Here is a 13,074-nt window from a genome sequence, read left to right on the forward strand (position 1 = left end):
TCTGTAGGGATCCTTTCTATAAGGTTGTCAGACACTTAAGAATAACAATCTGAGCCTGTCAGTGGTAGAAACAACAACTTATAGTGGATTTACTTTGACATTAGGGATAAGTTAAGTTTTTTGTGAGTTTTATTTTGTTTCCTCCCCATTGTTTCGGATGTTGATTAATCTATTATTTTCTCAATTAATCAGCTAGTCTATGCAATGTCCCATCCAAGTTTTCCCAATTTCTAGGTAATGTGCATACTGCAGACAAAAGGAATCATCAATATATCCAAGATGATCATTGGTTACCTCACTATCAATTAGAACATGGCAAAACTCAACCTGTGTCCATCATAATTGACAACATGTTTGAAAGTGTACTGCAGCTTTTGTTTCTGGTGGTCGGCATTACCAACACACCATTACATTCACCACCATTTGACAGTATTAATCACCCTATTTGCATTGCCATTTACCTAGTGAGACAAGACTGTTCTTTGTTTAACAGATGCTGGGTTGTGTATTGTGATCAGCAAAGGTTGGGTCAGTGTGTTCCCAAAGCGGGTGCAAGATTCCATCTTTCCATCTTTACTGTTTCACCACTTTGAAAAGCAACATTTAGATGAAAAAGTTTATAACTTCTCAAACATACTAAAACAGAAGAAACAAGCAATAAACATAATTAAATCCCCATAATAAAAGCCCTGTTCCATATGCAGTTATGACAGTGCTAGGACTGGAAACAGGCTTACCTTATTTCACTCAGGATCAGTGTTATTATCTTGTTTGGCTGAAAAGGTCTCACATGTATGGACAATGTCTGAGTGTGGACGGACAAGTTGTGCCATGGTTTAAACAAGTTCGGGAACCACTGGGTTAGGTCATATATTCTGAGTGGTTTTCTACCCAAGCCATGCCAAGGAATAACTACTGCTATAGTCTACGACATAATGTACGTTTGTTGTCTCAACCTAATATGTACTGGAATTCACAAAGTTGCAGGCAGTGATGTAGCTATAGGGTCCATGCTAACAATTAAGTATACACTATGCTATGTGATTTTTATATAATTCTATATATATCATTTTTAATATAGTTTTTTTTACTATATTGGCATTTTTGGCATGCAGGTCACGTATATGTGTGACAGCTGGCACTGAAGATTTTAATTAAACATTACTGAGAAAGGAGGAAATAATGCATTTGTTGGGGACTATTTTCAGCAGTGGATTAATCCACATTTGGTGCTCTGGTGAGTATTTGGGGCAGCAGGAAAATAAACTGCAGTGTGTGTGTTCAAGGTAAGTTTTTAATTGTTTTTGGACAATAGAGCTCCATGGCATATAGGAATATAATATGTCAGGCTTTGGATATAGAATATTCAGTCAGCCTTCACTGATACTGATCAGTGAAGGCTATCTATGTCTTCATTACTTAATTGGAAAAGTGACCAAGAATCTAATTTTTGAGTAGGCAAATCACCACTGTTGTTGCTCCCTGGACTTCCAGTAAACTCCTCCATCCCTCCACCAATGTAAAGGCCGTTCTCTCCTGCTTGCCTAGAGGTTGTTCGCCTTAAATAAAAAGACAAATAACGAGCATTCATATCACCGTCTGTGCTTCAAGCTAACATTCTTTACAATGGAAATGTTTGTTCCGTTGTTGTTGGTAGGAATGTCTAACCTTCCAGTGGCCTCATGATATGCCAGCTCCAGCAGCTCGGCCGATGTGTGGGCAGGATCTCTCTGCAGGCTGCCCTGCAGTTCAGCCATGTTCTGTCTGGTCTGGTGATGGATCTGGATTGCCTCTCCAGAAGGACCTGAAGAACAGCAGTGGCACATACAGTCTGACATGGCACTTAGTAACCACAGACTTGAGGAAAATTAGTAAATTTGTAAATGTACTGGTCAGGGGATTCTGACACACTGAAAGGCTAAAGAAATAAACATAAGGAGAAAATCCTCTTGAAATCGGTAGTTGATTATAAACGGGACCAACGTGTTGGATGGCAGCAATTGCCATCCTTAGACCTGCTTCTAGCAAGTGAAAGATAATCAGTTATGCAAATTAAATTAATCACTAGCATAATGCATGACATGGCAAATATTTCCATATTAACATACTAGGCTTTATAAAGCACATCATCATTAATATACAAATTAACCAAAAATATGTTAGAAATACTAACTTCTATGTTAGGAATAGATTGCTTAATGACCAGTATGAACAGGAGGAATGATTACAGCAAGCAAAAACTTTTACTGAATACTGAACCGTATATCTACTGTACATTATATTGATTTGTAGCCTACTTTGATGTAATATACACTAGTTAGGTAGGTTGACCTAGCTAAAAACGTATTTGGTCCTGCAATAAATTCTACCTACATGATCACCAAATGGTGTTATAATGTTCAGTGTTGTTCAAACTGTTTAAAGAGGCTGCAGTTTGTGGTGCCGTTGAACTGTATTGTGCTATATTGATAGGTGTTTCTATTTTTTTGTCCACACCATATATATATTAATAAGCGTTGGCCAAATAACAGAAGCCTCTCTCTCTATAATGCAAATAATGGAATTAAACCACAACTAACGCATTCTGAATGGTCATACATACAGGGTTACTAACTCACGCCTCATCTAGGGCCAATAAATTGCTGACTGCAAGAATGTGTTTTCATTGAGACTGAGCGTCCCCTCACCGACAGGGAAGGTGTGCATCCAGCGCCGTCGGTTGGAGGTGAGCTTCATGGGCATCCTGGATGGGGTGAAGGGGTTTATGAGTGCTCTCTGAGGGGTGTAACCTCCTGGACGGATGTGCAGGGTGGACTCAGCGCTTCCCACTGTGAACCTTCCCGGGGCACTGGAGTCCCGCTGAGAGTCCATCATCTTCTCTAACAACTCTGAAACGAGACAAAAAAAAAGGAGAAAGGAAAGAGATGGAGCACACTTTATCACATCCCTTGTAGGTGTTCCCCCTTTAAGCTCTGCAGGAGTTACCTCTGGTGCTGGTGTATCCCAGGGAGCTGCTGACTTCATACTGGGCAGCAGGCATGCGGGGTATAAGTAGCATGTTGGACACAGGGCCTAGACTATCATCAGAGGCAAGGCTGCGCTGTTCCTCAGGACCTCCAGAGCGAACAGGAGGGGACGCCCCTATGCCTGCGCTGACGTCCACCGAGCCCCAGCTCTTCCTCCCACTCGTCTCTTTGTCTCGACCCATCCTGAAAGATAGTCACTACTGTTCAACGGGCCACAAGGTCCACAATGTTCACTAGAAAGGAGAACTGTTTAATGGAGTGTAGTTTAGTGTTGTGCACCTGAAGTTGGTGCTCCTCTGAATTCGTGATGGACCAGGTAGCCTGAACACTTGAGCATCATAGGCGTCGTAGTCCACCTGTATAGGTAGGCTGTTTTCAGAGTCCTTTGGAGCGCAGAGAGCTGGATGAGAGTTTGAAAAGGAGGTTGGAATAAAAGAAGAATATATTATCTGCTTCATACTTCAAGAAATGAAGAGTGTACATCCATACTAGTGGCTATGTAAGGTTGCATAGTGGTGCTTTGAGCTAAATGCATCCACAATGCTAACATTATCACAATGATAACGCTAAGCAGGTGTAATCTTTACCATGATCACAACTTAGTTTAGAGGGTTAGCATGCTAAAATGAGCTAATTAGCACTAGTACAGCTGAGGCTAATGTGCATGTCATTAGTTCAGGTATTTGGTCATAACCAAAAATGACACTAGATGAAAAGTGTACGAATCACTGTAGTTCATTCAGGGGCACATTAATTTCATGGCAATCCATCCAGTACTTTTTGAGACATTTCACTTAAAACCACAAATGCCAACCTCATGGAGGTACTAGAGGAAATGTCAGGTGATCACCAAAGACAGTAAGATTCATACTATGGCGATCCTGAATGTCTGCACAGAATTTAATTAAATCCATCCAGAAGTTAGTTATTTCAGTCTGGACCAAAGTGGTAAACAAGTAACTGACAGGCAGACTGGCATTTCCAGCCGTAGCACGAAAAGAAAAAAGAAAATCATTATCTAATTCAGGAAATTAAAGCTCTCAGGGTCATAAAGGGTCAAAACTTACTGTGGTCCTTGCTGCTCTTGAATTTCTCAGCATGAAGCTAGAAAAAATGGTTAATTTTAATGAGATGTTAAAAACATACAAGAGAAAATCTATTTCAAGTTTTTTAAGCCGAATGACAGTGCTGGAAAAAAAAAGTGAATGTACCTTGCGGCCAGCCAGTTTGATCCGAGGGGTGAAGGAGCTACAAGAGTTCTGACTTTTGGAGGTGTAGAAGCTGCAGGCGTGGAAGAAGTCAGTCAATTGTACCTTTGCATATATTTTGAATTCATTATTATCATGTTGCCTTGCCTGTGGTTGATCCAGTGAGGAAGGTTGTAGTCGTCTCCCACACGAGAGTCTCCAGGTGTCGTCCTGTTGTGCAGCTACAGAGAGAATGACCATCAGTAACCAACAGGTACTCGGCCTGATGAACCTACAGACACTGACACTGTGTGTGTGTGTTACCTTGAATAATGGTACTGCGTGCAGCGGCTGCTCCCCCATACACACCAAGTCTACCCCAATACCTATAGAGGAAGACGTATGTGTCACAAACATCATTAACTTCAAACAATAAACCTTTAAGTCTCTATTAACAAGTAATCTGTTCTGTGTGACCATGCATTTGAAATGCATTTGTATTGTCACACTCACCGTTGTCAATCATACGCTGTTTAGTGAGAATCATAAGCAGCCGGTCGACTTCAAACACTCCCACTCCGGGTGTGATGACCACTGACATCTGGCCGGTGCGGTCAAAGTTGCGGTTGATGTAGTGCTTGTCAAACACTGCGGGAGACAAGGGGTGTGAGAAAATATCGTGTTGCAATATTTTGTTTTGTGATATTGTATCAATTCTCAAAAAGACTGTATCCTTTTCTGTGTTTAAACCTCTAACTACAAGGCAGCAGTGTTGGAAATGTAAACTGAGGTCTATGAAGCTGGATGTTACAGGGACTGTGACAAATTCAAATGTAGATCCTACTGTTCTGATTCCGTAATAAAAGTAAGTTAACGCACAGATGTTATGCATATGGTAGTGTGTTCTTTATACTTTGACACTTTTCCTAAAATTATCACCTTGCTTACAGTATCACAATATAGTGAATTGTAACCCCTGTATCGTGATATGTATCGTATCATAACTTAACAGTGATTGACTACTGATACTTAAGTAAGCTTCACAATTTCACAAGCAGACAAAGTAACAGTCTTTTTACTGTCAAATTACATCCTTTTTATCTCTATACTTCACTGCAAATCAACAAGTAAACTTTAAACTTTAACTTCAGATTAACTTTGGAAAACATCTTTGAAAGAGAACAAGGACTATTAATATTTTTCCCCCATCATTTACATAAACATCACTTAAGGTGGCCAGTACAAGCCAGCAAACAGCAAACAAAGCATAATGTACATAGGTATGTAATGTACATACATGCTGACTACTCTTTAAGAAGGTCCAGAGTGTAACATTTAGTAGGACCTATTGCCAGAAACGGAATATAATATTCATAGGTATCATGGGGTATCATAGGCTGCCATGTTTCCACAGTAGCCCAGAACAGACAATCCAAACGCTCGCTCTAAATCGGGTCTTTTGCATTTTATGCAAGTTTCACCGCCACCGTAGTTTCTCCTACATGCTTGGAAGGCGAGCAGTATTCAGCTGGTTGCAATCCACAACATTACTGCTAGATGGAACTAAATCCTACACACCTAAACACTTGAAAATCATTAAACGCATTAAAATAATTTAATGCATATCATGTAGACTGATTTGTTTTAATTTATTCTTATCTAATTCAGTTGTTGTCCTGATTCAGGGACTGTGATTTCTAATCCTCTCTTATTCATGAGTTATCTTTGTGTGACTGGTGGAATAAAACATGTTAAAGTCTTAATGTCAAAAAATGGCTTCAGTAGCATTATTTTGTATTGACTCTCAACTGAATACAGGGATACAAGCAGGGACGGCTGGTATATATGGGCTAACAGGGCTAAGCCCCCCCTATCTTTTACAGTAAAGATGAAAAATTATTATTAAAAACCTTAGAACATATTGTTTTGAATTTTGGTAGAACCTAGAGCAGCAACAGCAGGAAAGTGGCAGGAAAACCCAGGATATATGATTTATCTTGGTATTTTTCCTGTGAATGGGCTAAATGTATTCAGCCCAAACTTAGAAGCTAGCTTCCATTCCATTGTGATTGACAGGTGTCGTGACACGCCCTCTTCATATGCTTTGTGCAAATAACACAAAAGGATAAACGGCAAAATCATAACTTTTGTGTTACATGGTTTCAGCTAACGGACTGGCTAACAGCAAATGTAGCTAGGAATTCACTTTTCTGTTTCCATGTTTGCTGTTTGGAGGAGACTCGGCTTGGACCCAACAAGGAATTGTGGATTTGAAACATTTGTCCGACAAAATTAGGAACATGAATGCGCACAGGCCACACTGGAAATGCTGTAAAGCTGTCGTTGCTGCTGTACAGACACACAACGAGCTGGTAAAGAAAACAGTCATTCACTATCACGGACAGTGGACTGTATTACATTTTGTAGGGGACACAAGCTCGCCCTGCGGGGGTCCAATGAATCTCCCACTTCACTCCAGCGGGGACCAGTTCTCTTTTTAGACAGTCGATCAGCAGATCACCTGTCAAACACACAGGTTGCCAAGTGCACGTCTAAGACCACAGATTCTCTCAAACGAGACAGGGCCTGGAGAATGTTTCGTGCTTCATATCTGAACTGCTGACCACAGATGACAGCCGCTGCACGCTGCGCGGAGGTGGTGCTCTGATAATGTGTCAGTAGCCACACAGTGCTGTGACATAATGGTCGAGAAGTCAAAGGCTCGCTTTGAGAAAACCAGGCACTTGGTGTCTTTGCATGTGCACATTAGCCAATGATCTGCAGGGAGACACTGAAGGTGAGCTGTGGTGGGTACGACTGTGGAGTTTGTTGAGAGAGAGAGAGAGAGAGAGAGAGAGATTTTTTGGCATCAGGCCATTCTTTTGGGTATGTCTCCCCAGTGTTGCCAGAGCACTTGCTATAACAAAGTAATGTTGTTGCTGTAACTTGATGTGATGCTACTGTTGCTGCTGTTTGACATATTGATGAGTGTAATGCATTTGTTAGCCCACCCACCCAAAATCACCACCAGACGTCACTGGATACAAGGGTATCTTTCTCTCCTTCCACTTGAGCACACTATATAGTCTTGAGGACTCGACTTAACTGGGACACAAAGGAAGGCATTCATTGGCAAATGGAGGCAGTACAATAACCAGTCTGAGGCTCAGTCTTGTAGTGCCTTGACAGAAAACTTTCAAAAGTTATGTATGTACACATCTGGTCATTAGGGCTGTGCAAGACAGGGTTGTGAATTCAATTTAATATACTGCGAAACTGTAACCCTCGCCATTTATTGGAATTTTTTAAAAAAATCTAATTTTAGATCTGCATTTGTATTCATCACAGTCACTGCAACATCACAGCCCTCAGTTGACTGGTACCAAGTCAATGCCAAAATTCTGAAAACTTGACAGTACTCATTTTTCTTCAGTACTGTAGAAACCGAAGATGCAATTCTTCTGGACCTGACGGCCAAAAAAAGATGTACAGACGATGAGAATAAACACAGAGGACATTTTTGAGGGGTGAGAGAAATTCCCTCCAGACAACAGCATGACCAAAAAAGATAACAGAGAGAGTTTGTTAGGCTATTTTATAGCCTGCTTTGTTGTTTAGGAAGGTATAATAAAACATTAAGGAACAACTTGGATACAGGCATATTTTTTCTTAATGTTATGCAGAGCTGTATTATTAAGGAAAATAATAATACAAGTCTTGGATCAGGACTTGTTATTGGCACATTTTTACCAAGGTATCAAATCTGTACCAAGAATCGTGGAATTTTACTGGTACTGGTATCAACTACTAAATTTCCGGTATTGTGGCATCCCTACTAGCTACTTTTAGTAGTACTCCACGCTAATGATCAACTACACGGCTACCAAGCCATTTTATACTGCTACACATAAACATTTCTACTGTATAAATCATTATACTTGCACAATGCATACAGCAAATCCTACAGGTGATAACTATGATGTTGACAAATACTTACATAACCAGATACCTGAATACATATATTGTCATAGACTACTTACCATTGAAGGAAAGGTTAATGGCCTCCAAGTAGTTTCCTTGAGCAGCAGTTGAATTATAACCAACAGGAAAACCATCTGGCATGAAAGTAAATAAAAACAACATTTTGGTTACAAAAAGCACCTGATTCTAAGATCCATTAGTCAGCCCAATGCTCGACTCCTTAACTACCTGCTTCTTTCAGCCGCACCAGGACAGGATACTGAATGAACAGCTTCTTGATAGTGACCAGTAATGATGTCCACTCATCCCGTCTCTCATTCTGAGCCACCACCCTGATCACAAAGCAGTTAAGAGTTGTCAAAAGCCTAATAATAATAATAATAATAATAATAATAATAATAATAATAATAATAATAATAATACATTTTATTTGTAAAGCACTTTTCACAAAAGAATCTCAAAGTGCTACAGAAACCAAGAAAACAAATAAATATAATAATAATAAATAAATAAATAAATAACTAAATAAATAAATAAAAAAAAACACTAAGGGAAATAACACATTAAAATCAGCAACAAATAAAAATACAAGTGATAAAATACATTAAGAAAAACAGCTAAAAGAGGAGTTGAAGTGCAGAGTGAAACTAAGTAATTAAGTAAGGTAGATAACAAAAGCTATAACTACAGTTACCTGTAAAAGTCTTCATAGAAACGTCCCTCATGATCCTGTCTGATGGACCCTCTCAGGATCTCAGGAAATTCATCTGAGGACAATGATAACTATCAATGATAAATGTATACATATGCATCATAAGTGACTGTGATAATGAAGGAGAAAGACTCACCAATAGTTTTGGCATTGTAGAATGTACGTGAGAAAAGTACAACTGTCACCTCATGACTGCAGTTCTTCTCCTGTTTTAACAATAAACATTAAAACAATGGTTTTTGTTTACAACAGTTATAGTTATGACGGAGGCAGACAAAAAGAAATCACAAACCTTCCACTTGGCGAAAAGGTCAGAAAGAAAACCATTCACAGCCTTCTCGAAGTAGAGATCACCTGTGGACAGAACATTCAATTATATGTCATCAAAAAAGATCAACAAACAAAACCGGCTTATAAAGCATGAGTGACAATCAGAGAGGTCCACTTACCATAAATGTCAAAGTCCCACATCTCACAACTCATCTGGATGAAGATGTACACCATTGCAGATGTGGATCTGAACACCACCTGTGTCATAAGACATTTGAGAGAAATTAGTAATTCTGACATAAATAAATGCTAGCGTTTGTGTATCCGTGTTGTCAGTGCATATCAGCCTCTGCTTTCAAAGCTGCTCTTACCCTGGTGTCTTCACTGATGTACCCACAGGTCACTTTCTCTCCCTTCACCCAGAGTTCACTGGCCTGTGCTCTGGAGAATGAAAAACACCATAAGCATGCATGCAGTGACAGAAAAAAAAAGCAAATGAGAGCAAAGATTCACGCAAAACTGTTTCAGAAGGTTGCAGCAGTGTGAACAGTCATGTCTCAGCTAACCCTAAGCCAGCTGATGGCATTGCCATCAAATCTCCAGTGACCAGTTTTAGAACATATGATACATCACCTGTTTCAACAGCCAATCAGCTTATAGCTAAGTCAGCTGGTCAAGTCAGTTCTAAATTGTCAGCTGGTTGAAATGGCAGAGTTTTAAACAGAGGAAAGAGAGGACCACATCATCGACTTATTTGACGAACAACCATGTCTTTATGACACAGGCCTTAAAATGTACTCAAGTAAAGAACGTTCATGGATGGCTCGACCCTCGCGTTTACGTTTTTGCTCTTCAATCTACCCACTACATAAAATGCAACTGTAACAAGTAACTTACTATCTTTATTCATATTTTGAGAGGCTACAAATTATATCCAGCTATAAAATAAGCCTAGGTCTTAACTATGGCAGTTAGAACAGAAGTACACTGAGTCGTTGCTATGGAGACGATACATCAGCTTGTCTGGTTGCGTTGGTGTAAACTGGGAGGTGTAGGTACCAGATGTGCTCGGCCTGCCAGATTGGCTCAGGGTCCTGCGTTTACAGATGCTGTGACACATTAACACATTATGATTGGCTGTACGTCGGAAAGTGCATGTGCGACTCTAAAGAGTGAGAAAATGAGAAGGCTCACTCATTAACTACTTCCATAATCAGCTCTGTAAGATGTGTTAGGGTGCATTTATTTTATTTTTAATGTGGAAATTCCTTAGGATCAGGATCTTTATGAATAACTGGACAGGTGCCACACATTGGCCACTGCTTTGCTTAGTAGTACCTGGGGAGATGTTCTGGTAGAATTTGCTGAAAACAATTTGATTTGAATTGTTATTGAATTTTGAAATTATGCATATGCACATCATGTACAGCGATGTATGTATATTGGGCATGCGTTTAGCATGCAATTTAAAAAAAGTTATGCAGTCAAACACGAAAATGATCACAGAGAAACTTGGGGACCTGCTGAACACATTTTTTGTTTTTTTTACAGTTTTACACATTGCAAGCACGCATCTACGCATCACAAGTGGTAGCAAGTTTCAACTTGTCTCATCGTTGGTCTGAACTGTGAACATGGCCTACAGTCATTTGAGTCATCATCACAACTGTACAAAGACAATAAGGCAACAGGCAGCTAAGATTAAAAATCTTAACATTTACACATACTGTATGCTGGCTGCCTTTGGTGCTGCTCAATCATAGAAAAGTGTACTTACATATTCATTTATTCTACATTCAAGACACTTTAAAAGCTTAGTACCTGATTCCTGCAAACTCCACTTTCTGTGTCACATAAGCACACGTGCTCACCTGGAATAAAGATAGGAACAGTTCAATCCTCACATAAATGTTCTATTACACATTAATATAGCCAGACACATAAACGTTCACATGCCCCACCAGACTCTTCTTTAGTCGCCACATGTCTCCTCTGCCGATGTACTGGTCCTTGAACGTCAGCTCCACTAGGTCCAGGGTTACATCCTGCAAAAGAAAAAAACTATGAGAGCTATTCGACTGACAAAAGGTGGAGCTGCAGAGGGGTCACAGTGAACATACTTTTGGGTCGACAATGTTAACAATGACATCCTGGTAAGCACGCAGTTTGAAGGCTTGCGCTACAGTCTGGTCCACACTGATGGTTTCTAGACAAGAACAAGATATCCATCATGAGCAGTGTGCAGGCAAAGCATTTACAATCAATGTATGTTGTCAATTTATGCTGTATATTATTAGAGTTGGACTAAATTACAGAAATACTGAACATCATAAGCATCACAAAGGAAGGATGTGTTGCAGGGCTGCTGTGTTGGATTACATTAGATCGTGAGGTATTTCTGTTATTCTGTCCACCACTTGAGAGCTCTCTAGGGCTGCAACTTAACAATCATCTTCATTACTGAGTAGTCTTCATCAATTCAATAAAAATAGTGAAAAGAAATCCCATCACAGCGTCCTAAAGCTCAAGGTGATGTCTTCAGATTATGTCTATGTCTTATTCTGTCTACCCAACACTCCAAAACCCCCAAATATTACGTTTAGTATCACAAAAGCCAAAGAAAGGCAGCAAATGCTCACATGTAAAACCAGGAACTAGGTCCTGTTTGGCATTTTTGCTTTGAGAAAGACTTTAAATATTTATCAAAAGGTCCCTCCCTGATGAATTAACCCTTTCAGCTCCATACTCCACAGTTATCATTGACACAGGGTTACATCCTTATTTATTTACCTTTCTGAAGGTCCTCTTTTAGGCTCTTGACTTGCAGCAGAAGAGGACTGAGAGTTTCAAAAGAGACAATGCCAGATTATACATAGACTAGGAAGTGATACATCAGTGAAACAGCGTAAGAAATCCCCAACACTGTGATCTTCACATTGCATGCAGGCTCACCTGTATTCATCTGTGGGGTGTGCGATCTCGATTATATCCCTCAGGCTGACTTGAGGGAAAACCTTCGGGTTGACAACCAACTCATCATCTGCTCAAAGGACAGGTTCATTTGCAAAACAATCTGACAGAAATCAAGTCTTACAAAGGAGAAACATTCATTGCAAGTTTTTGCTTACCACTTCCACCAAAACCTTTCTTGTGCAGCACAAGTTTATATGACTTATTGGTCTTCATGATGAACCAGCCTGGGAACAAAAGCATTAGCTCAGTTTTTACTTTGACTCCCTTTGTACGTATTGGTTGTCTTTAATGGTCTTGCCATTTTTAAAAAATGAATTAACAATATAGCATTGATTCACTTGATATTATTATTTTTAAAACATTGTTTAGTTTTCTTCACAGTGGTGTACTAACGTTAGAAGTCTATGCAAAAGTGCTGAGGGAAACTAATCCGAAAGTTGCGTTTTGACTGAAATAAAGTTACTGAAACTGACATATTAAAGTTTTCTGTTCACTTATGATTTCTACAGCTAATAGACGTACTGTCTATCACACAGCTCTAGTTAAATTCAAGACGTAACCTAACGTGATATATTCACTTACGTCTAAGACATAAAGCATTATGGTGGATGGGTTAGAACAAGAGAGCCGTACCTGAGTAGTCACTACTCCACAGCTCAGACTGCCCTGGGATGTTGACATATGCTAGCCTAGCATATGGCTAACTTGAGACAACTTAACGCTTCAGCTAGTGAACTGAGTTAACTAACACTAGCCCCGATGTTACAATAACGACTTGCAATGTAAATATATCCATATAGTTAATATAAGTTAGAGTCTTCGTTTTACGGGTGGATATAGAAGGCAATTTGCTAGCTAACTAGCTCACAGTCACTGCTCGTACTTCCTCCAAAACATGGAAACATGTGATGTGATTCGTTCGGAC

General features: G+C 39.7%; 1 protein-coding gene across 12 annotated transcripts in view; it reads right to left on the reverse strand.

Annotated features, from left to right (window-relative positions):
* depdc5 (DEP domain containing 5, GATOR1 subcomplex subunit) overlaps positions 1-13,053 on the reverse strand; it is a 29,815-nt gene extending 16,762 nt beyond the window's left edge. For all 12 annotated transcript variants that reach the window (XM_051409419.1, XM_051409330.1, XM_051409261.1 and 9 more), the window contains exons 1-24: positions 12,783-13,053; positions 12,305-12,373; positions 12,129-12,216; positions 11,967-12,013; positions 11,297-11,382; positions 11,138-11,221; positions 10,998-11,047; positions 9,548-9,617; positions 9,356-9,434; positions 9,199-9,260; positions 9,043-9,112; positions 8,889-8,961; positions 8,423-8,526; positions 8,254-8,328; positions 4,727-4,861; positions 4,538-4,599; positions 4,382-4,455; positions 4,238-4,307; positions 4,094-4,130; positions 3,306-3,426; positions 2,986-3,209; positions 2,688-2,888; positions 1,669-1,804; positions 1,468-1,559 (exon numbers count right to left, since the gene is read on the reverse strand). In XM_051409419.1, coding sequence (XP_051265379.1) covers positions 1,468-1,559; positions 1,669-1,804; positions 2,688-2,888; positions 2,986-3,209; positions 3,306-3,426; positions 4,094-4,130; positions 4,238-4,307; positions 4,382-4,455; positions 4,538-4,599; positions 4,727-4,861; positions 8,254-8,328; positions 8,423-8,526; positions 8,889-8,961; positions 9,043-9,112; positions 9,199-9,260; positions 9,356-9,434; positions 9,548-9,617; positions 10,998-11,047; positions 11,138-11,221; positions 11,297-11,382; positions 11,967-12,013; positions 12,129-12,216; positions 12,305-12,362 — 2,098 coding nt within the window. In that variant the 5' untranslated portion in view covers positions 12,363-12,373; positions 12,783-13,053. The remainder of the gene's footprint in view (positions 1-1,467; positions 1,560-1,668; positions 1,805-2,687; positions 2,889-2,985; positions 3,210-3,305; positions 3,427-4,093; positions 4,131-4,237; positions 4,308-4,381; positions 4,456-4,537; positions 4,600-4,726; positions 4,862-8,253; positions 8,329-8,422; positions 8,527-8,888; positions 8,962-9,042; positions 9,113-9,198; positions 9,261-9,355; positions 9,435-9,547; positions 9,618-10,997; positions 11,048-11,137; positions 11,222-11,296; positions 11,383-11,966; positions 12,014-12,128; positions 12,217-12,304; positions 12,374-12,782) is intronic.
* Positions 13,054-13,074: the final 21 nt, after the last annotated feature.

Source organism: Dicentrarchus labrax, unplaced genomic scaffold (assembly GCF_905237075.1).
Source record: "Dicentrarchus labrax unplaced genomic scaffold, dlabrax2021, whole genome shotgun sequence".
Classification (NCBI taxonomy): Eukaryota; Metazoa; Chordata; class Actinopteri; family Moronidae; genus Dicentrarchus; species Dicentrarchus labrax.